This window comes from Sciurus carolinensis, chromosome 7 (genome assembly GCF_902686445.1).
Source record: "Sciurus carolinensis chromosome 7, mSciCar1.2, whole genome shotgun sequence".
NCBI classification, from domain to species: Eukaryota; Metazoa; Chordata; class Mammalia; order Rodentia; family Sciuridae; genus Sciurus; species Sciurus carolinensis.
In genome coordinates this window covers 72,264,413-72,290,638 of record NC_062219.1, presented here as the reverse complement: position 1 = coordinate 72,290,638, position 26,226 = coordinate 72,264,413, and the positions used below count along the sequence as shown (strand labels likewise).

General features: G+C 35.8%; 1 protein-coding gene across 4 annotated transcripts in view; it reads right to left on the bottom strand.

Moving 5' to 3' along the window:
• The window catches only part of Bach2 (BTB domain and CNC homolog 2), a 330,747-nt gene that overhangs the window by 79,947 nt on the left and 224,574 nt on the right, over window positions 1-26,226 (bottom strand). Inside the window, exon 2 of one of the 4 annotated variants that reach the window (XM_047557938.1) lies at window positions 18,458-18,512. The exons of the other annotated variants lie outside the window; for them this stretch is intronic. Within the exon in view, the coding sequence (XP_047413894.1) occupies window positions 18,458-18,460 (3 nt within the window). The 5' untranslated portion in view covers window positions 18,461-18,512. The remainder of the gene's footprint in view (window positions 1-18,457; window positions 18,513-26,226) is intronic. 4 annotated transcript variants of the gene reach the window in all.

Here is a 26,226-nt window from a genome sequence, read left to right as displayed (position 1 = left end):
GAAAAGAAGAACTCAAACTATCCCTGTTCGCTGACGACATGATTATATATTTAGAGGAACCTGGAAATTCCACCAGAAAACTTTTAGAACTCATAAGTGAATTCAGTAAAGTAGCAGGTTACAAGATCAATGCTCATAAATCCAATGCATTTTTATACATAAGTGATGAATCTTCAGAAAGAGAAATTAGGAAAACTACCCCATTCATAATAGCATCGAAAAAAATAAAATACTTGGGAATCAATCTCACAAAAGAGGTGAAAGACCTCTACAATGAGAACTACAGAACACTAAAGAAAGAAATTAAAGAAAACCTTAGAAGATGGAAAGATCTCCCATGTTCCTGGATAGGCAGAATTAATATTGTCAAAATAGCTATACTACCTAAAGTGCTATACAGATTCAATGCAATTCCAATTAAAATCCCAATGATGTACCTTGCAGAAATAGAGCAAGCAATTATGAAATTCATCTGGAAGAATAAAAAACCTAGAATAGCTAAAGCAATCCTCAGTAGCAAGAGCGAAGCAGGGGGTATTGCAATACCAGATCTTCAACTCTACTACAAAGCAATAGTAACAAAAACAGCATGGTATTGGTACCAAAATAGACAGGTAGATCAATGGTACAGAATAGAGGACATGGACACAAACCCAAATAAATACAATTTTCTCATACTAGACAAAGATTCCAAAAATATGCAATGTAGAAAAGAGAGCCTCTTCAACAAATGGTGCTGGGAAAACTGGAAAACCATATGCAATAGAATGTAATTTTGGCCATTGTAGTAGGTATTTCTTCTGTGGTTTTAATTTGTCTTCTCTAATGACTGAAGATATTGATCACCTTTCGTGCACTTATTTGTCATCTCTGTGTCTTTAGTGAAATGTCTATTCAGATTCCTTGCCTATTTTTAATTTTTTTTTTATTATGGAGTTTTGAGGATACATTCTAAATAAAACTCCTTCATGTGATTTGTAAATATTTTCCTCCAGTCTTCTTTAGCTTGTCTTTTCATTCTCTGAATAGTGTCTTTTAAACAGCGAAAGTTTTCATTTGATAAGGCTCAATTTATCAATTATTTTCTTATTATGGACTTTTAGTGTCATATCTAAAAAAATCTTTGCCTAAACCAGGGTCACAAAGATCTTCTTCTATGGCTTCTGCTGGAAATTTAGTTTTTTGTTTTTTTTTTTAAGTTCTTACATTTAGATCCTTGATAATTGTGAGTTAATGTTTTATAAGGTACAAGGTATGGATTGAGGTTCTTTTTTTCTTTTGCATATGAATATCCAATTGTTTCAGCACTTTAAAAACACTTTACTGAATTGCCTTTGCACCTTCATTGAAAATCAGTTGTCTACGTATGTGCAGATCTATATGTTCGTGTTTATCTTTATGCCTCTATCAGTGTCTTGATTTGTTCTTCTTCAAAGTGATTTTGATCCTTTGCATTTTCATATGCATTTTAGAATTAGCTTGTCAATTTCTACAAAATAAGATTTCACTAGGATTGTACTGAATCTACTGATCAGTTTGGGCAGAGCTGTGATCTAAGCAATGTTGAATCTAGTGGCCCAAGAACACAGCATTTCTCTTTCTTTAGGTTATCTTTAATCTTTGTCAGCAAAGATTTGTAGTACTGTATAGGTATTGCATATCTTCTGTCAGATTTATACTTAAGTATTAATATTTCTGATGCCATTATAAATTGTATTGCTTTTTAATTTCAACTGCCAAATTTTCACTGCTAATATACAAATACAAACGATGTGTGTGTATGTGTGTGTGTGTGTGTGTGTGTGTGATGCTGGAGCTCAAACCAGGGCCTACAGCATACTAGGCAAGTGCTCTACCACTAAGCTACATTCTCAACCCCTATAAATGAATTTTGCATATTAATTTTATATCCTAAAACCTTGCCTAATTTTCTTATTTGTTCTTAGCCTCTTAAAAGTTTTTTTTTTTTTGGAAGAATCCACTGAATTTTCTTCACTGATTTTTATTCTTGTTGTTATATTCTTTATTCCGCTTACTTTGGATTTAATTTGTTCTTTTTTACCAGTTTCATAATGTGTAAGCTGAATACATTGATCTTACATCTTTTGTCTTTTCTAATACAGGCTTTAACACTGCAAAATTTACCTAAGACTGCTTTAGCAGTATCTCACAAATTTTGAAATATTGTATTTTTATTTTTACTCAGTTCAAAATACTTCCAAATTTTAATTTTGACTTTTTTATTTATGTATAAGTTACTTATAAATATGTTATTTCATTTCTAAAATATTAGGGTGATTTCTAGATATCCTTTTTAAAAAAATTCTCTTTTTTGATTCCATTGTGGTCAGAGAACAAACTTTGTATGACTTTAATCTTTTTAGATTTATGAAGAATTGTTTTATATCTCAAAACATGGTATTCCATATGCACTGGAAAAGAATGTGTATTATGAAGTTTGCTGGTTTGTTCTGTACATGTCAATGAGGTTAAGTCAAATGATGGGTGTTATTCAAGTTTTCTATCTCTTTTCTGACTTTCTGACTACAGGTTCTATCAAATATTGAGAAGGGACATTGAAATCTCTGACAATAACTCGGGTTGTCATTCAGTTGTTGATATTCTACTATCTTTGATTTATGCACCTTGAAACTCTGTTATTCAATGCATAGATATTTAGGATTTTAATTTCTCTTGGAAGTATCCATTCCTCTATCACTAAGAACTAATTCTTTAATTCCTGGAAACATTCTTTTCTCTGAAACTTGCTCTGTTTAATATTAATACAGTCATTCCAGATTTGTTTGATTAGCATCAGCACAGTATACCTTTTTCTATTGTTATCCTTTTAGTTTTTTGTCTCTTTATATTTAAAGTGCTTCTTGTAGGTAGCATATAATTAGGTCTTGCTTTTCCTACAATCTGATCTGACAATCTCTGACTTTAATCATGGTGCTTAGGCCATTTACATTTAATGCTGTTATTGATTTGGTTGAATTGAAACCTGCCATTTTCTGTTTTCTATTTGTCTCAAATGTTTTTTGTTCCCTTTCCTCTCACTCTCGTCTTTTGAATTAACTGAATTTTTTTTATGATTCCATTTTATCTCTTATTGGCATGTTTTGTTATTTTATTGGTTGCTTTAGAATTTATGATATGCTTCTTTATCACAATCCACCTTCAAGAACACTGTATAGTTTGATGTAGAGTACAGCAATCTTAAAATGCTTACAAGGAAGAAATAAAATAGTTCCTCCCTTTCTGATCTTTGCACTATTCTTGTCAGGCATTTTGCTGGGACAAATGTTAAAATCTCCACACTACATTGTTTTAACTTTTCTTTAAGTAGTCAATTATGTTTTAAAGAGATTTAAATAATAAGAGTTATACACACACACACACACACAAGCACACACACGTGTATTTCTTTTCCTTCTTCCTGAAGGACCTCATTTAACATTGCCTGCAGTGCAGGGATGCTAGTGATGAGTTCTCTTAGCTTTTGTTTCTCTGGAAAAGCCTGTTGTCTTAATTTTTGAAGCATATCTTTGTGGGGTATAGATTCTAGATTGACGGTTTTTTCTTTCTCTTTCAGTACTGTGAAAGATGTCATTCCATTGTCTTTTCACTTGCATTGTTTACAATGAAAAATCTGTCATCTTTACTTTTGTTCCTCGGTATGTAAGGTCTCTCCCCACCTCACCCTGCTGTTTTTAAGGTTTTCTCTTTATCACTTTTTTAAAAAAATATTTTTAGTTGTAGATGGACTCAATGCTTTTATTTATTTATGTGATGCTGAGAATCAAACCCAGTGCCTCACACGTGCTAGGCAAGCACTCTACCACTGAGCCACAATCCCAGCCCTCTTTATCACTTTTTCAATGAATAAGTTGATGATTATGTGCCCCTTGGTGTATAGTCTCTTTCATGTTTCTTGAGCATCTTGGATCTGTAGCTGTAGAGTTCACATCAAATTTGTGAAAGTTTCAGACACCATTTCCTCAAATATTCTTGCTTATTTGTTATACATATATATATATATATATATATATATATATATATATATGTATATATATATTTGTTTCATTTCCTTTTCTTCTTAAGGCAGTTCAGTTATTTGTATATTAGACCCTGAAGTTTTCCACAGTTCACAATATTGTGCCCATTTAAAATATTTTTTGGAACTCAATTTTTTTCCTCGCTTATGTTTCCCTTTGGATAGTTTTCTACTGCTAGACATTCAAGTTCACTAATCTTTTTTTTTTGCAATGTCTAATCTGTCATTAATCCCTTCCAGTGTAATTTTTATCTCAGATACTATGGTGCTCATCTAAAAAGTCCATTTTTGGACTTTTAAAATATCTTCCATGTCTCTGCATAAGATATTCAATTGTTTCTCTAACTTCTTAACTTTTGGAATAAAGTTATAGTAACTATTTCAAGGTCTTCTTAAATTCTAATATCTGTATCAGTTCTGGCTTGGTTTTGATTAATTGTTGTTTCTCTTCAATGTGAGTCATATTTTCTCACTTCTTTGAATGACTGGACATTTTTGATTGCATACAAGACATTATAAATTTTAGTTTTGGGATTTAATTGTGTTGGACACTGGAAATGTTTGTGTTACTATAAATACTCTTTAGTTGAGGTACTTGGAAACAGTGTGAAACTTTTGGATTTTGCATTTGAGATTTGTTAGATAGGAAAAGCAACATTTACTCAAGGGTTCTCTATTTCCCCACTACTGATCCAAGACACTTCTGAATAATTTACCCAATGTCTGCTGAAACATGGGTTTTTTAGTCTGGCTGGTAGGTACAGGTGTTATTTCTAGTCCTCTGTGAGCTCTAAGTTACCTCTAAGTGTTTTGGGTGGTTCCCTTCTTAATATTCAGAAGTTTCCTTGCATGCATGTGGTGATCAGTACTCTGCAGAATATTGAAGGAATACTTTTTGAAAATCTCTGGAAGATCATCTCTCCAAACTTTTAGCTCTGTTTCTTCAACTTAGGAGTCATTCCACAATTCCTTGGTTCCTCCTTTCTGTTCCAGTATGTTCAGCACACTGTTATGGAAAGTCTCATAACAGTATGCTCAGTTCAGTTTGTTTTCTATCTTTTGGGGATCACTGTCCTTTGTTTCTTTGTATCCAATGTACTGAAAAGTATTATTTCATATATTTTATTTGTGTTCATAGTTATTTCAGCAGAGATTGTAAATATAGTACCTGTTATTCCATCTTGGTTGGAAGCAAAAGTCCTAGAGTGATTGATTGGATGGTAAATTGACTGATTTTTGCAATACTAAAGATTGAACCTACTACTAAGCCCTTTTTATTTTTATTTTTTATTTTGAGACAGGGTCTCACTTGCTGGGATTACAGGTGTGTACCATTATTCTTGGCCTAAAGTCCTAGATTTATATTTATATTATAATCACTCCAAGTATTCTACAAACAATAACTTATCTCCTTGCTAACCATATTGTGTAAAATTTGCTCTGCTACACATGGTACTTTAAAATACCTTATTACAAAAATATTTATGAAGAAAAATTATTAGTCCTTTGATATTCCAATAAAAGATAAAAGATGTGTAAGGTTCATTATCTATAATCATTTTTAAAATGTAATCAGAATAGCATTCTAAATGACATAATTCAGTGACCTTATGCCACTGAGTAAGGTCAAGGTCACCAACCTTCTGTTTCTGATGAGGAAATTGCTGCTAAATTATTTATTATTTAGTAAGAAGACATATACTTTTCTATTATATCTTCATATTCGTTTTTCGTATTCTTAGAATGTTTTAAGTATTTTCTTATCTCTCATACAGGGTCAAGATTATAATTTATTTTCTCCATTCTTAATTTTCAAATTATTATTCTTTTGCCTATAATATTCAGTTTTCTCAGTAGTCTGTAAAATTGATTGGGTTTAAAAATCATAATAAGTTGAATGTAGCAGGCAACACTCAAAATTGACTGGAATAGTTAATATTCTAGGACACAGATGATGTGCTTTCTTCATTACAAGTAGATTTATATGGGACATCTCATTTTTCCAATTCATTTGTGGGTAATACACATAATGCATGTACTACAAGACAGAAGTTTGCTATGAAGAATACAAAGCCACAAATTCTTGGGTGAAATATGAAATGAAAGAAAATAAAAGGAGAAATGAAAGTGAAGTACAGTGGAAAGAGGAGTGGGACCAGGTGTCTTGGGTCTTTGCTCTAGTTGTGGCAGCCTTGTGGATGTGGACAAATTACTTAACTTTGCCTGAGCCTGCTTCCATGTTTGTGAAATGAGAAGTACGGGCCAGAAGACTAACAATGTTTTTGCAGATCTACAAATCTATGAGTCTGAGTCTATGAAAGAAGTAGACCTAAGTGATATAGGGAGTGGGATACTGTCATTTAAATTGATAGAAACTGGCTTTCTTTGATCTTATAAAACTATTTATGGGTCCAGTTTTACTGCTGTGGATGTTGCATGGCTGTCCCTGAAGAGCTGGTTAATAGGGGATAGGGTGGACGATGTGCAAAGAAACTAGAGCCTTCTGGGAGAGAAGTAGGACTCTGACTCTTCTCTCACAGATTCCAAGTTTGGAAGATCTGTCTGAATGGATAATTCCATCTCCCCAGAGGGAAACAAGTCACTTCAAGTAAAGTTACCTTTAGGAAGCAGGCATCCAAGTCCAGGAGGACATTTTGCCACAGTATGTAGAGCTGATGCTATCGGCTCCTTCAGTCCTTAGTTCAGAGGTCTGTTCTGGAAACCATAGCTGAGTAAGGAAATATGAACTAAAAGAGTATTCCACTAGGGAACACATTTCACTGAGGTTCCACTGAGGCCTGAGTAGAGACCTGACCACCTCATAGCAGCAGTGTTCACAAGTGTGTACCCATCAAGCTAGAGCAGTCATTAATGGTAGTGAAGCAAGACAGTGGGCTAACTACCAGATTCCAGGTCACAAGCAAGACCACTCTCTCTCTGAGTTCTCAGATAGTTTGGGGTCTTGAAGAGAGACTCTATATTCTGCTAAAAGGGAAGATTTAAGAAAATAAAGAAGTGGCCATACAAACACTTCCAGTGGGTGAAGTAGGTTCTGTTAGTCACATAAACATGGACATCTGCTCTTTAGGCTAAACCTTCCAGAGGGTTTTGGAAAACATTTGAACAGTTTTAGTTCTATTCATCAACTAGTATAATCTGAAATCTATTATTCTCATGAAGTTGTTGCTAGACTGAGAATTTTCTTGATTTAATTAAATTATTCTGGATAATTCTTCTTTTTGTCACGACAGCACCACTCTCTTCTTCTCAGCCTTTACATTTCTATTGAGTCTTATCACACCTCTTTCTACTGAACCCTCTTCAAGCATCCTGGGACACACTGATTCTTTAGCCCATCCCATCCTCCAATCATCACAGTGATCTTCCATGAAATCCCTCCAATTTGTCTGGTTTTGACTGAACAATGCCAAAGTGAATTCTCCTTCACCTATCACAGCACTATGTTCCTTAAGTTTTCATTGCTTACATGTTTTACTAACATTAATTAAACAACATTTTTTTCCTTAATACAGCAAATCCTGAAATCTTTCAGCAGGAGTCACAGGATCTAAGAATGAAATACTTTACAGTATAGTGAGTAACAGAGCCCAAAATAGCACGTAGGAGTCTGACAGCCAGTCTTTAAGCATTAGACAATGTGTTGAAGTATGTAGACATTAGCTGAAATCAGATCATAAGAAAGCTTTCCAAAGGTTCTGATTTGGGTTTTGGCTGGATCTCATTCTTCTTTTTGTAGGCCAAAAAATCCCAGCTGCACATACACACTCCATATATACCCCAATCATTTCATCATATGGTTCAGCAGAAGTTAATTACTATTATTTTGTCATAGTATGTTCATCCCCCTCAAGAAGCCACACAGACCACCATTCATATCAATCAAAAATATAGTAATACAGACTCTCATTAATTTATTCACTCTTCATTCATTATTGGGTCACATCCAGAAATCAAAAAGTCTTAACAGTTAGTTCTGAAGGTAAAAGTATAAATCAAAAGTTAAAAAAAACCACAGTGAGAAATCTGAAAAGCTCAATTCACAAAAAAGTAGAATGTTAAGTTTTGCAGACAACCTGTCATGTCTAGAATGTTTCAGATGAGGAGAAATGAATATGCCTTGTAGGTAATGAAAAAGACCAAATTATAAACCACTTCACTTGAAGTTCCAACCATATATCTCCCAGAAACAGTGCATTAAGTAAATACTTTTGTGACTCAAACTCTAAATTATTTAGTAATTGCTGAGTAAATTTCTGCTCTTATCAAGCATTCTTTTTTTTTTTAAAGTTATTTACTATAAATCTGTAATGGTTAGTTTTTATAAAAGAAAGTTATCAAGTCTACAGGAATTTCAGAGTGCATAGTGCTATTAAAATTACTTAGTTATTACTTTTGGATTGGAAACACTTACCAGCCACATCAAGACTCAAACTTCTTACTTAAAGTGGAAAGCAATTCAATTTCAGTATTTTCTAATGGAAAACTGCAGTGTTTGTCACTGATGTCGCTAATGCCTTAGATAGCTCAAGAAAGGGCCTGACATGAAGCAGCTAAAACATTTTGTGTTCTTTATTTACTCAAATACTCCATCTGTGTGAATACTAGTTACTGCCAAGGGAACTGAAATTTAAGGCTGTCGTTAGGAGGAAGCACTTGCAATTGTATCATCAAATCCTTAATAGCTCTGAATGGTTCTCGTCCTTCAGTATAAACTTCCATTTTCCTTGACCTTTTGGGAGGAAGTTCAATTTACTGATGCAGTTTATGATGATGCTTTTTACCGCACAGTCAAAAAAAAAAAAAAAAACCAAAAAATTTTAAAAGGGGGGACAACTACAAGCTCCAATTTTTTTGCTAACTTCCTAGATGATGTGATTATTTCTCCTATTCATTTATACATTCCAAAAATTTAAATAACTCTGTAAATTTCAAAATATCCAGTAAGAAAGTAGTGACAACTCTACATCTTTCTAGAGACTTAAAAACTTAGTGGAGATGCAGGGTCTGATACAGTAGCTGAGCCAGAAGAAGTATTAGAATGTTGGTAGGAAACCATATATATTGATCTAAAAGTCATAAAGAATTAAAACTATATAACATAGCCACTAGCTTGGAAAGAATTTGAAAGTTTGACAATATTGTGCTTGACAATGCAAAACAATAGAAATTCTTATCTATTGATGGTTGATTCAACTTCTTTGGAAAAGAGTTTAGAATTATCTTGTAAACTGAAGAAATACATACGTTATGACCCAGTAATTACACTCTTAGGTTATACTGTATAGATACTCCTGCATATCTGTAACAGGAACTCCCTATAAGAGTGTTCATAGCAGCATTATTCAAAATAACTCCTCACTGAAACAACATAATGCTTATCAGAAGCAGATTGTATAAATATACAGATATATAGAATTCATATCATGGAATAATACAAAGCAAATTAGAGTCACATGCAGCATTATGGATTAGTCTCACAAACACAGTGTTAACTATTAAGCTTCAGAAGTAAAACACAAAATAATAACACATAATCTGAGTCTATTATCAAGTTCAAAAATGGGCAAAACTTAAAACATCTAGGGATACATACTGTTGTGGACTGAATGTTTATGTGCCCCCTCCCTCCACCAAATTCATATGTTGAAACCCTAACCCCTTGGATGGTGGTCTTTGGAGGTGAGGTCTTTGGGAGGTAATTAGTTTGGAGGGTGAAGCCCTCGTGAATGGAATTAGTGCCTTTACAAGAAACCCCATTTCACTCTCCTTCTACCATGTGTGGATGCAGTAAGATGATCATCTCTGTAAACCAGGAAGAGAGTTCTCACAAGAACACCACCCTGCTGGTACCCTGGTCTCAGATTTCCAACCCCAGCACTGTGAAAAATTAGGTTTGTTGTTTGAGTCACTTACTGTGGTACTCTTTTAGAGCAGTTTGAACTAAGACACAGACAAAGGTGGTAAAACTGAAGAAAAAGGTCAGAACAGAGGTTTCCTTTGGGGTAAGAGGGTGGTCCCTGGAAAGAGCACTGCAGGGTATCAGGGTAATGTCACAATGTTCAATTTCTTGATGTAAGTTAACTTGATACTAAATGATAAATTTGCTTCATGAACTTTTATATATCTACATTAAATTTTAGTAAAAAACTCAAATCCAGCTCCCTCCAAATTAAAGATTTAAAGAAAGGGCTAACAACTCAAGTCTTTATGGAGAGCCTGTCGCAGGTGCTTTCACCCAATTACATAGGTCATAGGTGGGCTTTAGGTTTCAAATGAAAACACACGCAAGAATCCTTAAAGGTAATCAAACCTCACCATGTTGTAAGCTTTCAGTAAGAATCTATAAAAATGGGCTGAGTACACAGATAAAGCCTTTTGGGAGATGCTGAGAAATAGGAGCTCAAAGCCTTTGCTTCACAGTAAACTATTTTCAGAGATACCATGTTTTCTTCTTTCTCATGAAAACCAAACTACTTCATGTATCTCTCCATTTCCTTATCTCTAACATGAGGGAAGAGGTGACCTCCAAGGTGTTTCTAGTTCTATTTTCCATGGTTCTATGAAAGTACAGGAACTTTAGGAACAGGCTAGAAATGTGCTCCTCCAACTGCAGTTTCTGAAAAACTTTTTAGGAAGTGATGTGCTCAAAAGAACAGACCTGGTTGGAGGGAAAAATGTCAACACACAACTTTTGAGGGAGACAAAGAAGACCCACCCAAAGAAAGTGTGAACTTTCCCCCTTAAAAAAAGAAGTCAACCCAAAAGAAAGATGAATCAAAAGCCAATTTTTGCATATTAATGGAAGCATGGTGTCAACTGGAAGTGAACAATAGATCCATGTTGTTCTCATTCCTGAACAGTGTTACAGTGCATGGGACATGGTCTCTCTTGGAAGCCATCATAGGCACATGGTGCTAGAGTCAGCAGGGAGTCAGTCTTCTATCTGAATCTTCATTCAATCACGTCAGGTCAGACTGTTTAGCAGGGCAGGGAGAAGGCTAGAGCTTGGTTTTAACAATAGCACAGTACATAAATTGTCACCTCAAAAAGGGAAGAGTTCAATGCTTTGAAATCTCTGTGTGAAAGGGACTCCATGCCCAGCCATCCAAGATGCATGATTACTGTTAGTGGTGTTTGGGTAGTGGTGGGGGTGTGGGGTATGGGTGAGGGATGTAGGCAGAGCAGGAAGGAAGTGGAATTGGGAATGGGAAGATTAGAACCAGCAGCTTTATGATTGTCTGCCCTGTTCTTTTCTATATTTTGATGTTTGCTTTTGGTTCTTTTATGATAATCCCCCAACTCAGCATGCAACTGACATGCTACCTATTCTCCTGGGGTAGGTCATTTTCTACCCTTGACAAGCTTTCTTTTCTATATTGTCACTTCCAGTTTGTGTCTGCTGTTACTTCTTTGTATCTGTGTTCTCCATTTATATTCATTTCTCATACATCAATCTCTGCTTCTTATTAGCATTTGCCTCTTGCCTATTAGGAGTTAGAGGACAGAGAAAAGTCATTTCTTTTCTGCTTCTTTCTTTATCAGGTCATCTGTGTGAAATATTCGCTCCCAGTGTCTCCCTCTCTCCCCTTCTAGCCAGAGAAATATTACCCTAGAGCTTCATGCTGCTAATGTGAGAAGAAGTTGTGAACAGTGATTAGAAGCCTAAATGAGGTGGTGGAGCCTATTTACTTCATTAAGGTTCCTTCAGGGAAAATGCAGGGATGGGAAACTGAGAGATAAGGGTTAATGCTAAAAGAATAAAAGATCCATTTGACTCAGAGCAGTCTCAGTCTGCCTGGATTCTATCAGACACCCTTCTCCATGGGGAAATCATTACAGAGAAATGACATGCAAAGTGCGCCATAAAGCATCTGAGTCAAACCAGAGGGAGGATGACTCAACGGATCGTTTTACATTTTAATAGAAGGCACTGCAGATTTGTACCTAGTGCACAGTTCAACACAGGGCTCGCGACTCCTCCCCAAAACTTCTTCATCGGGTGGGAGGGGAGTTCCCAGAACCTGTCTTATTCTGTCTTAGAAGAGAACCAAGTCAAAACTCACAACAGAGAATCAGAGACTAAGAAAAGACAACAGATAGTCAAATGCAGAAAAAAGGGGAGACAGTGAGTCTGTCTAATTCCAACTTTAGCATTACTGTCAAACAACCTGAAAAACTGAACTCGGTAATTAGTAGACTTCAAGTCTGATAAAGATGGGCGGTGGGGAGGTGGGGGAGGGAGAGAGAGAAGGAAGAAGGGAAGGAGGGAGGAATGGGAAAGACAGAGGAGAGAGGAAAAAAAAAAACACCTAAGTGTTAAAATCAAATCATTTTGTTTTCTTCAAATTAGTCTCAAAAGATTTTATTATGATAATTACTGTCAGAAGTTTACCTGCCAGGTCAGTTGGAGTTTCCACGTGAATTCAAGAAAAAGTATCAGTAATGTCTTTGTTCCTAGCATGTTCTCTGAGTTAGCTATTGCTTGCAGGTGCCAACATGTGTAACTTGCCAAAGGTATATTCAACTGACCAGGAATTATGATGCTACAGACTTGATTATCAAATCTAACTCCTTCCTGGGGTGTGTGGGGTCACTTACAGACACACTTTTGACAGAAAGGTCTGCCTGTACATAAAGAATGTCTATAGTTAGGTGACTATTCATCCTTGGGATCTCTACTGACGCCTGCCCTGACTCCTCAGAGGACAAGCTCCTTAAAGGTGGGAAATAGAAGTGAGTTTCTGAGGCTTGGCAGAAATACAGGCTTCACAGGAAAGATTCTTAATAAAAGGAAACTTGCTTCCTTTACACATCAGGGTCGGTCTCGTGGATGACATGGTTCTATTCTGAAATATCATCTTCTCTGCAGGGATGCAAGCTGGAATGGATAAAATTGAGACTGCAAGATGGGTCACTTGGTAACTAAGAAAATAAAAACTCAACACCAAAGAAGGCAAGTAACTAATAGGGACAGACATGGAGTTTGGTACCAGGCTCATTCAGGTAGTATTTTGAGAAAGGTTTGTGAATTTCCACTGAAGTTTGGGCATTCCAACTCCTGTTTTTATTTTTATTTTCCATTTAAGAACAATTATAAACAATTATAATCATGAGGCTAAGACCATTGGTTGGCAGCTTATTAAATCCCACATCAGGTAATAAAGGACTTGGACCATCTGTCAGCATACAGAAGGTCAAATGGAGCTAGAAAATTAACATACAGGTGAAAGGCTCTCCTGAGAGCATGTGGAAAAGGCAGGAGGTCAGCGAAGAGGAATGGGAGAAAACAGGATGAGCTCGGAACCTTCCAGGTCCCTCTCCTGTCCTTGGCAGCTTCTCAGAGTGATGCATATTACCACCAAAAGGCAGTGATACAAATGCTTCACAGCACTGAGCATGCTGTTTAAAATACAAATTGTCTTACACGCACACTCTGCCACATTCCCACATCATTTACCTCACAGAGTCGGCTTCAGACAAAGCAAAACATACACTCAAGAAGATATTTTCTAACTCAATAATTATAAAAAGTCAAATTGCATGCCAAAGGGGCAGAAAGTGCTCCCTCCCCAAATGATCAGGAATGGATGTGACCCTTTGGCCAGATGGTCTCAGAGAAGCACAGAGAAGCATGGAGAAGCACTGGGTGGGAAGAAGCTGCTTAGCACTTTCTTGATGCTATAAAGCACCTACTTCTCATTTTCCCTTCCATCATTAGATAGGGGCTTCCATTTGAAGTACTTCCATTAAAAGTACTCTTTCTACTTCCTAGCTATAGAACTTTGGGCACATTAATTATATTCCATAGTACTTGGTATTCCCATTTACAAAATGGTTCTGCAGATTAAATGAGATGAAACAAAAAAGTATTTAGGATGTCACTGTTTTATAGTAAATACTCCACAAATAAAACCTATTACTATGAAAAGAAAAAAAATTACATTTTATATACATTTGTAATTCTGAACATACTGAGAATTTCTTATATTGAGGTGAACCTGGATGACATGAAGAATGATATTGGTTGCAAGATATTCTCCTACTTAAAACTGGAGAAAGGCCAGGTTGCTTAATTTGCATCCAAGGCCTGGGAGAGAATGACAGGACAAGGTGTGGGTTCTCATGCTTCCTGGCAACTTTGGTCATGACATCATTGCAGCCTTTCTTCTACTACATCCCACAATGACCATGAAGGTCAAAAAAATGGATCTGAGAGCTGTCTGAGAAGTATAAAGTATTCAGCATGCATCAGGAATTATCTTCACCACCATTTGGCTAATTCCATGCATAATTATATCAAGAAGGTCTGTTCTTATGAGCACTTAACCCTGATATATTTCTCTCTCATGCCAAAAGAAGGCGCCTGGCAGATGGGAGACTTGTATTGATTCTAATAACATTTCCTAAGTTCCATCCCTTCCTATTTGTTAGAAGTGCGTGTTTTGAATATTCTCCAGTTCTCTTACAGGCGTTCCCTGTTTTCTCTATCTGCAACCTTCTGCATAAACATTTGGACAAATCAGATCCCTCTTCTAACATGTGAGGCAGTATACATAGAGAGTGGTGATGAGCCAGGCTCCAAGGGCAGACTACCTACACCTAAATGGTCATGATGCCCACCTCAGGCAAACCATGCAAGCTCTCTACAGATTCCTCATCTGAACCCAGTTGTCATATGGAGTAAGTGACTTTACACACAAGCATGCAAAATTTCTGGAACAAATCCATGTGTGTAGTAAGTACTCACTAAAACCTGCATACATACATACATACATACATACATACATAGTTTCTAAAGGCAGGTTCTGAAACCAGAATGCCTGACTTTGATTCCTGGCTCTGCCACTTACTGGTGGCAGAATCTTGGGCAAGACATTCAGCATTTCTTTACTTCAATTTCCTAATCTGTACAAAGAGAATATGATAAAGAGCATCTACCACATATAGTGATGAGGATTCAACCATTCCACATTTGTTTGCTTGTTAGTTCACTATTTCACTCATTTAATTTATAGTTAAATAGCCCTCAGAAGATGACTGGCTAACAGGACCCTCAACTGCATTCTTGGGATGATGATTTATTTCAGTGTGACTAAGCTCAGGCATTGCCTGGGTCTCTGAGGCCCTGGGATCAGACATGGCTGTGGAAGGTCTGGGATCCACAGTAGGAGGAAGGTTTCTAATCTTTATTCCAAGGTCAGACAAGCATGAAGGTCATTGAGCAACTCTTCCTCATATACTATGGAAATGTGTTTTAGTTCTACTCACAGTGGTCTGATGACAAATTCCCCTAAAAATTTAAAATTTGAAACTGTAAGACATCAGAGTCAATGCAATCAATGTAAAAATAAATCACCCAAGATCTTCCTGGGAACGTGGAGTTGCATTTGTATAGCAATCCCAGGAACTGTCCTCTGTGGATGGTTTTCTAATCAACTTAGAAAAGAACTGATTAAAAAACCAGCATATGTCCTGTTAAGTTCCCTATTACAATGCCTTCAGGATTTTCCAGAAAGGAAGAAGATGCTCACCTGTTTTAAAAAATTGCATGTTTCTAAAGGAGACACTTAAAACCTGAAAGAAGCATCACCTTCCTAAAAAAAAAAAAAAAAAAAAAAAAAATCAAATCAAATAGCCCAGCAGAAAGTTCACATGAAATGCCCAACAATGCTTCTTTTCAATAGAACTCAGGCTGAGTGAAAGACATTCTTAGATTCTGAGCTTTCCCTGGTTACCTAGGTTGCAAACGATACCAAAAGAGACTCACACCAGGAACTCTTCGTTAGAATGCCAGGCAAGGAAAGGTTCATAATCCCTTCGGATTTTAAATTCTATGTGTCTGTGAGGAGGAAACCCATTTAGTATTTTGAACAATTGGAAAAGAAGATTAAACCAGATTTTGTCTATAAAGATATGCTACTCTATGGGCTACACTCATCAAAGAAGAAGGAAACAGCTTTTAAGGCTATCACACTGTTACTCTCTTTCATATTGCAGTTATACAGAGACTACTGGTTTAATTAGAATGGAAACTGATACACAGAGAAGCACACTTAGGGTATCTAGTGTATTAGCCTGACATTCGGAACCAACGCTTGATTACTTAAAATTGACCAGATTTGAAATCTATTAAGATCTCTTAATTATTCGTATATGCTCAGTTATTGCTTTCTTTCAAGGAAACATGAAAAGCTTTAAGATTAATATACCACTTTTAAAAGCTTTCTCATGCAGATTGGACTAGACACTGTGGTCTTTACAGAATGATCATTACTTAGTTAATGAACTCAGTGCACTGAACATTTCCCAGCCACCTGAAACTCCGAAGTATTGTGTGAGTTTTTGGCCAATTAATTATCAATTACAACATCATAAAACATTAGCACAAAAATAGGAATAATGAAATTTAATTATACATTATTCTTCTGAGTTGCTGAAAATACTATACAAGACTGATTCTGATTAATAATTCATTCAGCAATAAAGTATCAGGAAAGATAATTATGCAGTGCTACAATTCTCACACTGATTTCTATAATTACAGATTACAACAGTGTTAGCAATTTAAAAGGTTAGAGAACTGCGGTAATTTGCTATGTCATCCACAGCTATATTAATGTCTCTCGTTGAGCACCAAAGATAATTGAAAATATAATAATGGACCAAATCAGATGGCTTGCCCATGTTCTCCTCATCTAGAACATCTCCAACCTGAGTACATTAGTAAAGTCAAGTCCTTGATAATTGGCTTCTTACCTTATTTAAGTAGCCTCACTATTTGGTTTACAGCTAATCAAAGGCAGACAATACGTAGGTGTACAAGCCAGACTGCGCAAACACAGGAACATAATGTATAGAAAAGATAAATGGATACAGCCACTTTTTGTGTGTTAACTTGTATCTGCTGTGACTATATGTATACTTGTATAATTACCCCTCAGGCTATTAAACACGAAGCCAAGGGACACATATAATGGAAATCAAGTCTCTGGTGATAGTTAAGTAAACAGTACCTAGGGACATGCAAAGTTACAACTACCCTCTTGGCTTGTTCATGTACTGTGACACAGAACTACTTCTGCCTTTGAGTTCTAATACACCCTGAGAATGAAAAGACTCATCCTGCTAGAAATACTTATTCTGCTCTGTTTTTATTCTTTGAGGGGTGGGGAAACTTGGCTAGAGATTGATAGCCTCTTCTCATAATCAGTATATAAAAAAGAATTTTCACCTGGGGATAAGCCCAAGAGAACTAAACACACAATTCTACATAAATATCACTTTCTTCTCTGCTCTTTCTTCTTGGTATTTTTAGAAGAGATTTATAGGATATCTTGGCTTTACTCTCCTGAATGCCTTAAGTATCTAACTTCATGTTCAACTAACATGGAGAAACAGATGGAAAATTCACTGGGACTAAAATCTCAGCCATTATTTAAATGAGCTCCTTGCAGAGGCTTTTGTGTGTCTTGCTGAGACCAAGGGTCCTCATTTTGGTATGCCACAGTAGGAATGCAAGATATCATTACAGTTGGCTCCCCAAGAAGATGACAGAGGAAGGCAGGGTGAAAAAACACTTGTATTTCAGTGGTAGAAGGTACTTGTAGATGATCTGATTGAAACTGCTTATTGAAAAATTGTGCAAGTTTAGGCTCGAAGATATTAACCAATGTACCCAAGATCACAGAATGATTTAGTAATTGAAACAGAAGGAGAACACAAGTGCATCTGATTTCTAGGTTTCCACTACATCATACTGGAGAAAATACAGGATGAAGTGGGGCATGGGTGAGCATGTGGAGATAATTTTTGTTCTGAATATAAATCCATTTATTTATATTTCATTTCTATAAGAGGGCTATAGTTACAATTGGGGGGAGTTGAGGAAGAGTCATTTTAAGAGAACATCATAGAACTGTAGCTTTTCATATCTTTCTTCAAATGAAAATAAAAATGGGTTTCCTATGAGTCATGAGCACAATTATAAAACAAAGCATTGTTTTTAATGGTGCCTAATCATCTTACTTCCTGGGTTACATGTAGGTGAATGGCACAAGACTGTATTATATGATGCCACACTAAGTACAAATTTCCTTTGCCTCTTTTCACTACTTTTCAAAACTTTATTTCCAGTAGGGAAGCAAAACAGACTCCCTGTACGCTATTGCAAATTTGTTGTTGACTTTGGCTGGAGACCCCTAGCAGAGGATATTGTTCCCTGTTTCAGGTAGTGAACATGCAAACTTGAGATGGGATAAAAATGGCAAGAGGATTGTGGTCCCATGTTTGTGAGGTCTTGTGTAGTTTTGCATTATGAATTTCCTCTAACATTTTATTTTAAAAGGTTTCAAATTTACTGAAAAGACCATAGAATTTTACCATGAATAACTAACTACAGGTCAGGTGAAATCCTCCAAAATCCAAAGCTTCAGCACTGAAATGACATCAAATTGGAAAATGAAACTTTGCTTCATGCACAAAATTAAAAAGATTATATAAAATGATCCCCATCTATATGTATATTAAACATAATTGTATTATTATAGAAGGGTCTCATCCCCAAGATATCTCATTGTGTATATGCAAATATTCCATTCTAAATTTTTAAAAAATCTCATGTATATGCAAATATGCCAAAATACAAAAAAACCCCAAAGTATCAAATACTTTTGATTCTAAGAAGTTTGGATAAGCAATAGTCAACCTATATCTATCTACTATTTAGACTCTATAATTAACATGTTTATTTTATTATATGCCTACCCACCTCTCTATCCACTCACCAATCCATGGTATTTTTTTCAATGCATATAGAAAAAAATTGCAGAATTCAGCACACTTTTCCCTAAATACTTTAGCAGACATTATAGTCTGCTAGAGTTCAGGATTTTCTTAACAGTTTTTTTCTTTTGAGGTAATATTTACATGCAGTGAACTATATAAATCTTAAGTGCACATTAAGACACACATTGAGTTTTGACAAATATGTATACCTCTGTAATCCATGCCTTATCAAGCTATGTATATGACCCTCACTACAGAAGATTCCTGTGTCCCATCACAGTCAATTCCATCCACCAAAGGCAACCACTGGTCTAATGTTTGTCTAACAGAAATGAATTTTTCCTGCCCCCGTATGGTTGAATTTCAAAACTGTTCAAGTAGCTAAGTATTGTTCTGTTTTTCTTCTTTCAGCCAACACACACTCTTTGAACACCTACAACAAGCTGCACACAGAAGCCAGTGACAACAAAATAATTATTTTATTAAATTAGGAAAACAACTTCAGTGGTGGTAAGAACCATGGGATTAATTTTATAATTAGTGCCATGTTGAATGCACTACCCAAAGGGAAGCACACACCACACCCTGTGCCTGTTAGTCATTTGGAAACTTGCTGACTCAATAGAAAAATAAAGCCCATACCGATACCCAGTGAAAAATGAGGACATTGCAGGATCCTTGGGGTGAATCTGAAGAATGAGGAGGCTTTTTAAAAAAAAGTCCATTTTAAGACCAATGTTGTTGCTTCATGAATTGTCTCAATGTGTCTAGCCCATAAACCTATAAAAACACAGTCCTTGGGTTTATAGAGCTACAAAATCATGAAGGAGGCTACCAAAGAAAATGACAAACTCCCCATTTCTTTTCTTTTAACTCAACTATGTAGTTACTGGATTGGGCTCTAATTTACCAGCACCTGAATTATTGCTGAGGAGATGACACCCTTGGTGGAAATGGTATTGGGTTACCTTATTTTGCAAAAGCTCAACAACGGCACACTTCACAATCCAACACTCAAACTGGCTTAAAATGGTCTTCTATAGCAACTCCAGTACTCTTATAAGTTCTTCATGAACTCTTGTTATGGATTGAATTGTGTCCCCCACTCCATCTCAAAGAAATGTTGAAACCTTGAACTCCAGTGCTTTGGAATGGATGAGATAGGGTCACAGCAGATATAATTAGCTAAAATGAAATCACAGTGAGGCTGGGTGTACTCCCATTCAGTATGACTGGTGTCTATCTAAGCAAACTTCATGCAGAGACAGAGACACAGGGAAGCACCACGTGAAGAGGGAGGCAGAGATTTTAGAGCTATGCAGCTGCAAGCCAAGGACATCAAGAATGCCATCACCAGACACTAGGCAAGGAACAGACTTCAGAGGAAGCCTGGCCCTGCCAATGCCCTGATTTTGAAGCCTAGCTTACTATGAGACAATAAATTAGTATTCTAAGCCACCCAGTTTGTGATACTTTGCTATGTCAGCTGTAGGAACTAGTAGAAGATTTTTTTTTTTTGGATAATTTTTAAAAACTGAATTACAGATCTAGGGTTGTAGCTCAAGGGTAGAACACCTGCCTAGCATGTGTGATGCACTGGATTTGATCCTCAGCACCACATAAAAATAAATAAAATAAAGGTATTTTGTTCATTTACAACTAAAAAAATACACTGAAATATTATTTATATGCAGAAAAACTATGGCAAGAAAATCAATGATTTTCTTCCAAGTAATTCACTCATATAACTCTCTCACCCAGGTCAAGAGTATTACCAGCACCCCAGAATTCTTCATGCCCAGTCCAGTTCTGTTCTCACCAAGAAAACTGCTATTCTAACTTCTTCACCAGCGATCAGTTTTGCCTATTTTTAAACATTAAATAAATGGGATGATATATGACGTTTTCATGTGTCTGATTTCTTTTGCTCAACATTATCATTGTGAGACTCATCTGTCTTGTTGGGTATAATAGTGTTTTTTTTGTCTCTAAAAATGATTTAGAAAAATCTCGTCACCTTTTTTTTTTTTTAACTTTGGTTGGCATAAAGTAAAAATGTGCACAATCTCTCCAGCTCAGTTTCCCAATCACACTATTCCATTTTCTAGAGGCAATAAATGCTTCTTGTGTATTCTTCTAGAGGGATGTTATGCCTATTTGAGGAAAGATATATACAGCCATAGATAACATTTCTCCTTTTTTACACAAAAGTTTAACTATCATATCATTATCAAGACCTTGCTTTTTAAAATTTGTTCAAATTAGTTATACATGACAGTAGAATGCTTTTTGACATATACATAAATGGAGTATAACTTCTCATTCTTCTGGTTGTACATGATATAGAGTTACACTGGTCATATAATCATGTATGCACATAGGGTAATAATGTCTGATTTATTCTACTATCCTTCCTTCTCCCATACCCTCTCCCCTCCCTTCATTCCCCTCTGTCTAATGCAAAGTACCACTATTCTTCCCTAGCCCCCTACCTCTTTATTGTGAATTAGCTCCTGCGAATCAGAGAAAACATTTAGGTCTTTGGTTCTTTGGGATTGGCTTATTTCACTTAGCATGGTATTCTCCAGCTCTATCCCATTTACAAGCAAATACCATAATATCATTCTTCTTTAAGACTGAGTAATATTCCATTGTGTATACATACCACATTTTCTTTGTTCATTCATTAGTTGAAGGCCATCTAGGTTGGTTCCATAGTTTAGCTATTGTGAATTGAGCTGCTATAAACATTGATGTGGCTCTGTCACTGTAGTATGCTGATTTTAAGTCCCTTGGGGTAAACCAAAGAGTGGAATAACTAGGTCAAATGTTGGTTTCAGTCCAAGTTTTCTAAGGAATCTCTATACTGCTTTCCATAGTGGTTGCACTGATTTGCATCCCACCAGCTATGTATGAGTATGTACTTTGCTTTTTCACTTAAAAATATAACTTGGATATCATTTCATGCCTGTATATAAAAGCTTCTTCATTCTTGTTTTATGGTTTCACAGAATTCCATTTTAACTTATATAACCCATTCCACTATAAAACTTATATAACCAATTCTTTACTGGCAGTTACATGGGTTATTGTCAATCTTGTGTTATTATAAATAAGGAGGGCTGGGGAGATAGCTCAGCTGGTAGAGGGCTTGCCTTGCAAGCACAAGGCCCTGAGTTCGATCCCCAGCACTGCAAAAAATAAAATAAAATAAAATAAATAAATAAATAAATAAAGGCACAAGGTATAGCCCTGGTAATTTTATACATTTGAAATATATTCATATATTTTCTCCAAAGTGTAAATGCTGGATCATAGGATAAAAAGTAGTCCCCGTTCATCCATGGTTTCATTTTCTGAGGTTTCATCTACCTATTGTCAAGCACTGTTTGAAAATATAGATTAAAAAATTCCAGAAATAAATAATTCATAAGTTTTCCATAATGCATCATTCTGAGTAGAGTGATGAAATCTTTAACCATCTGACTGTCCTCCATGAACTGTCCCTCTGTCCAGCATACCCATGTTGTATATGCTGCTAGCCCATTAGTCACTTACTAGTTATCTTTGTTATCAGATAGAGTGCTGCAGTATTGCAGTGCTTGTTTTCAAGTAACTTTTAATTTATTTATTAATGGTCCCACATAGTAATGCTGGCTATTTGGATATGCCAAAGAGAAGCTATAAAGTGCTCCACTTTAAGTGAAAAGGTGGAAGTCTCCCCTCCTTGTAGATTATTAACAATTTGCCCTGAGATTATTTTAGTATTTTTAACATTAATTTTTTAAAAATAGTATTTTAGTTGTCAAAGGATCTTTTATTTATTTATATGTGGTGCTGAGTATTGAACCCAGGGCCTCACACATGCCAGGCCAGTGCTCTACCACTGAGCCACAACAGCCATAACATTAATTTTTAAAGTAAGTTCTTGATCCATTTAGGATTTATCTTGGCATAAATATGAACCATTAATTTTTTTCCCAGACAGCTACACAGTTGTCCCAACACAATTTGTTCAACAATTCAATTTTGTTTCATTGACCCGAGATTCATCTTTAATATAAACAAAATTTTCAAATGTAATTGAAGTTATTTCTGAACTCTATTGTGCTGTTGACTTGTCTCTTATTCTTGACTATTTTTAATTTTAAAAGCTTTTTTTTTCCCCCACATGAACTTCAGCACCAGCTTGTTTGGTTACAAAATATTCTGTTGGTATTATTTTAATTTTATACATGTGAAATATATTCATATATTTTATTCATTTATTTATGAGGTAGGGTCTCACTATGTTGCTCAGGCTGGGCTTAAGTGATTCTCCCCCCAGAGTCTCCCAAACAGCTGGGACTAAAGTAGTATGCCACCATGCCTGTTCTCTAATGGTATGTCAGTAAATCAAATTAAATTTGTTATATTGAGATTTTTTATTGAAGAACAGAGATCACCTTTCCATTCATTCACATTGTTGTCTTTCCTCTGCATCTCAGGAGAACTTTAAAAAATCTTGTTCATTTATAGAAATGAAAATTTATATGTTACATATATATTGTTAAAATCAATTCATGTATTTATATGTATATTTATTTCTTATATGTGCTATGTATATCCTTAATTTTTTCTCTTTTGCTGCTGTAAATAGGATCTTTAATTGTATCTTCTACCCAGCTAATCAGGTACATGAAGAATATTCATTTTTACATGGTGAAGTGGTAGTTATGCGTTCTGTTACAGTTTATAACATTTTCCCAGTTGATTCATAGAGACAAGCATACAATCCTAGTATACGTCATATCACTTGCAAATAAACATTAGGCTAAACTATTCCTTTTGACTTTGTGTGTGTGCACTTTGTGTGTGTGCGTGTGTGTGTGTGTTGCTGAGCACTGAACCAGGGCCTTGCACATACTTGTCAAGCACTTTGCCGCTATACATCCCCAGTCTTACACTTTTTTAAAAATACTTTTATTTTCACGATACCTTTATTTTATTTATTTTTCTGTGGTGCTGAGGATTGAACCCAGGGCCTCACGCATGCTAGTCAAGTGCTTGACCCCAGCCTCAGCCCAGGCCTTGGAATTTTTATACTTCCAGTTTCTTTCTTTTGCTCTGAATTGGTTAGTACAGTTAAAACAATGTTAAAGATGAGTTATAACAGTGGGAATCCCTGTCTTCACTGTTTCTGATATAAAATGGAATCTAGTGTTTCTTTAACAAGCATAATGTCTACTTTGGGGTGTGTGTGTGTGTGTGTGTGTGTGTGTGTATAAATCATAGTAAGGAGGTTTCTATCACTTTTAATTTTATATAGTGGTTTTTAATGAAAAATGGATGCTGAATTATATCAAGTCTTTTGTATCATCTATGAGGAACGACCAAATGTCTTCTATACAGATGTATTGATATGAAGAATTATAATAGTAGATTTTCAAATACTGTACCATCTTTGTACCCCTGAAATGAATTTCATTTGCTTATGGTAAACTGTTATTATAAAATGCTGCTAGACTCCATTGTCATTTAGAATTTTACATTAGTGCTTTACATCATGATTGATCTGATAAATTTTCCTTCTCTTTAGAAATTAGTGTGGCTAAACTACATTTCTTAATAAAGTATGCATTTCATTTAGATTTTTAGATTTATTAGTAAAAGGTTGAGTAAACAGACTTTGATTCCTTTTTAATTACCTTATAGTTACTTTATTATTTCCCCTATTTTATTGACAAAGTAAGCTGAAGTTTCCTCTATTATACTGATGTTTTCAAATAATGTATTTTGTATTTAATTCTTTAATTTTTCTGTTTTTAAATTCATGGCTTTATGCTTTAATTTTATTATGTCCTTTCTGCTGTTCTTAGGTTTGTATTGTTCTTGTTTTGCTAACTTTTTGAATTAGATGCTTTATATATTTCTGTTTCCCCTATTTGCCATGGTAAGTATTCTAGGGCATAACTTCTTTCCTGTCCACTGCTTTTCGCTCTATTTACTGGATTCTGAAAAAAAGACACTTAGATCTTGTTGATTTTACATAACAGATTATATACACATGAACCATAAGAAATTAATCATTTTAAAGATGGTAGAGAAGATCACTAAAGGAACCCAGCAATGAGTCTGTTGTAAAGTGAAGAATAAGTTTTTACACTAACATTCAGAGTGTATTGCCATGAATGCCAGGCAGTGCAGGGGACTGCAAATAAAGATAAATATGAAGTGGTCTCTGTCTTTCCATTGTTAAGGGAAATCCCCCACACATGAACACATAATCCATTCCACATCACCATAATACCACAGAAGTATAAAGACAAGGCATACCAATATACACAATATAAACTTTGATGTGAAAATAATCTTTAGCAGAAATCCATTTAGTTGATTCTGACTTAAGTTGCTTTTCTAGCTTTAACTTAAAAGCAATTCACAGTAACAATACTGGTTTTTGTGTGGAATATGGGTCATGGTGGGGTCAGAAGATAAGCAGGGAAGCTCTTGTGACAGTTTAGGTGAGTGATGATGATGGCTTGGATTAGGGAGGGAGTGTAAGACTGGTGTCCGGAGGCTGGATTTGGTGTATATTTGAAAGGTAGACCTGACGTGACTTACTACTGATGGACTGGATGTGGAGTATGAGAGAATGAAGAATTAAGGATGACTTTGAGAATTTCAGATGAAGAAATTATGAATGGGAATATTATTTTCTGAAAAGGAAACTTCCAGGAAGGATCATTTTTGGGGGCCAGGACTAAAATAAATTGTTGTTTCTCGGCAGTTGGTCTACTGAAATCATCTCACACAGGTCTCCATAAGCTGATCACATTCAATACTGTATTTTGTCCTATTCACAGCTCCATGCTATTGTATGGGCTGTTCCACACCCAAAGTGCCCTGCCCAGTCTCCTCTGTCTTGCAAACATTTGCTCAGCCTTCAGAAATAATCTCAAATGTCAGCTCCTCTGGTTACCTTTCTGACTCCTGCAGCCACAGTCGGGGATTCATGCTGAAGCTTCCCCAACACCCCAACTCTATCAGAATCGTGGAACTGCTTATGCATCTGTCACTGCCACCCAGGGCAAGTCTTCCAAGGGCAGAAATCATGCATTTTTACCTTTTCTTGTAACATAACACTTGATACAAAGATGGATACTCAAAATAAGTGTTTTTATTCATTCAAACAATATTGACTATCTAACCATGTACAATAAGTGATGTCCGGCAAGACCCTACATACCTGAGGATACAGCAGGAAAAAAGGAAAACTGTACTTCTCAGGAGGCTTCCATTCTTTCAGGAGAAACATTGATACACAAGCACACAAAGAGATCCACAATAAAACGTGCTACAGAAAAGAGGCGAGGCAGAGCAAG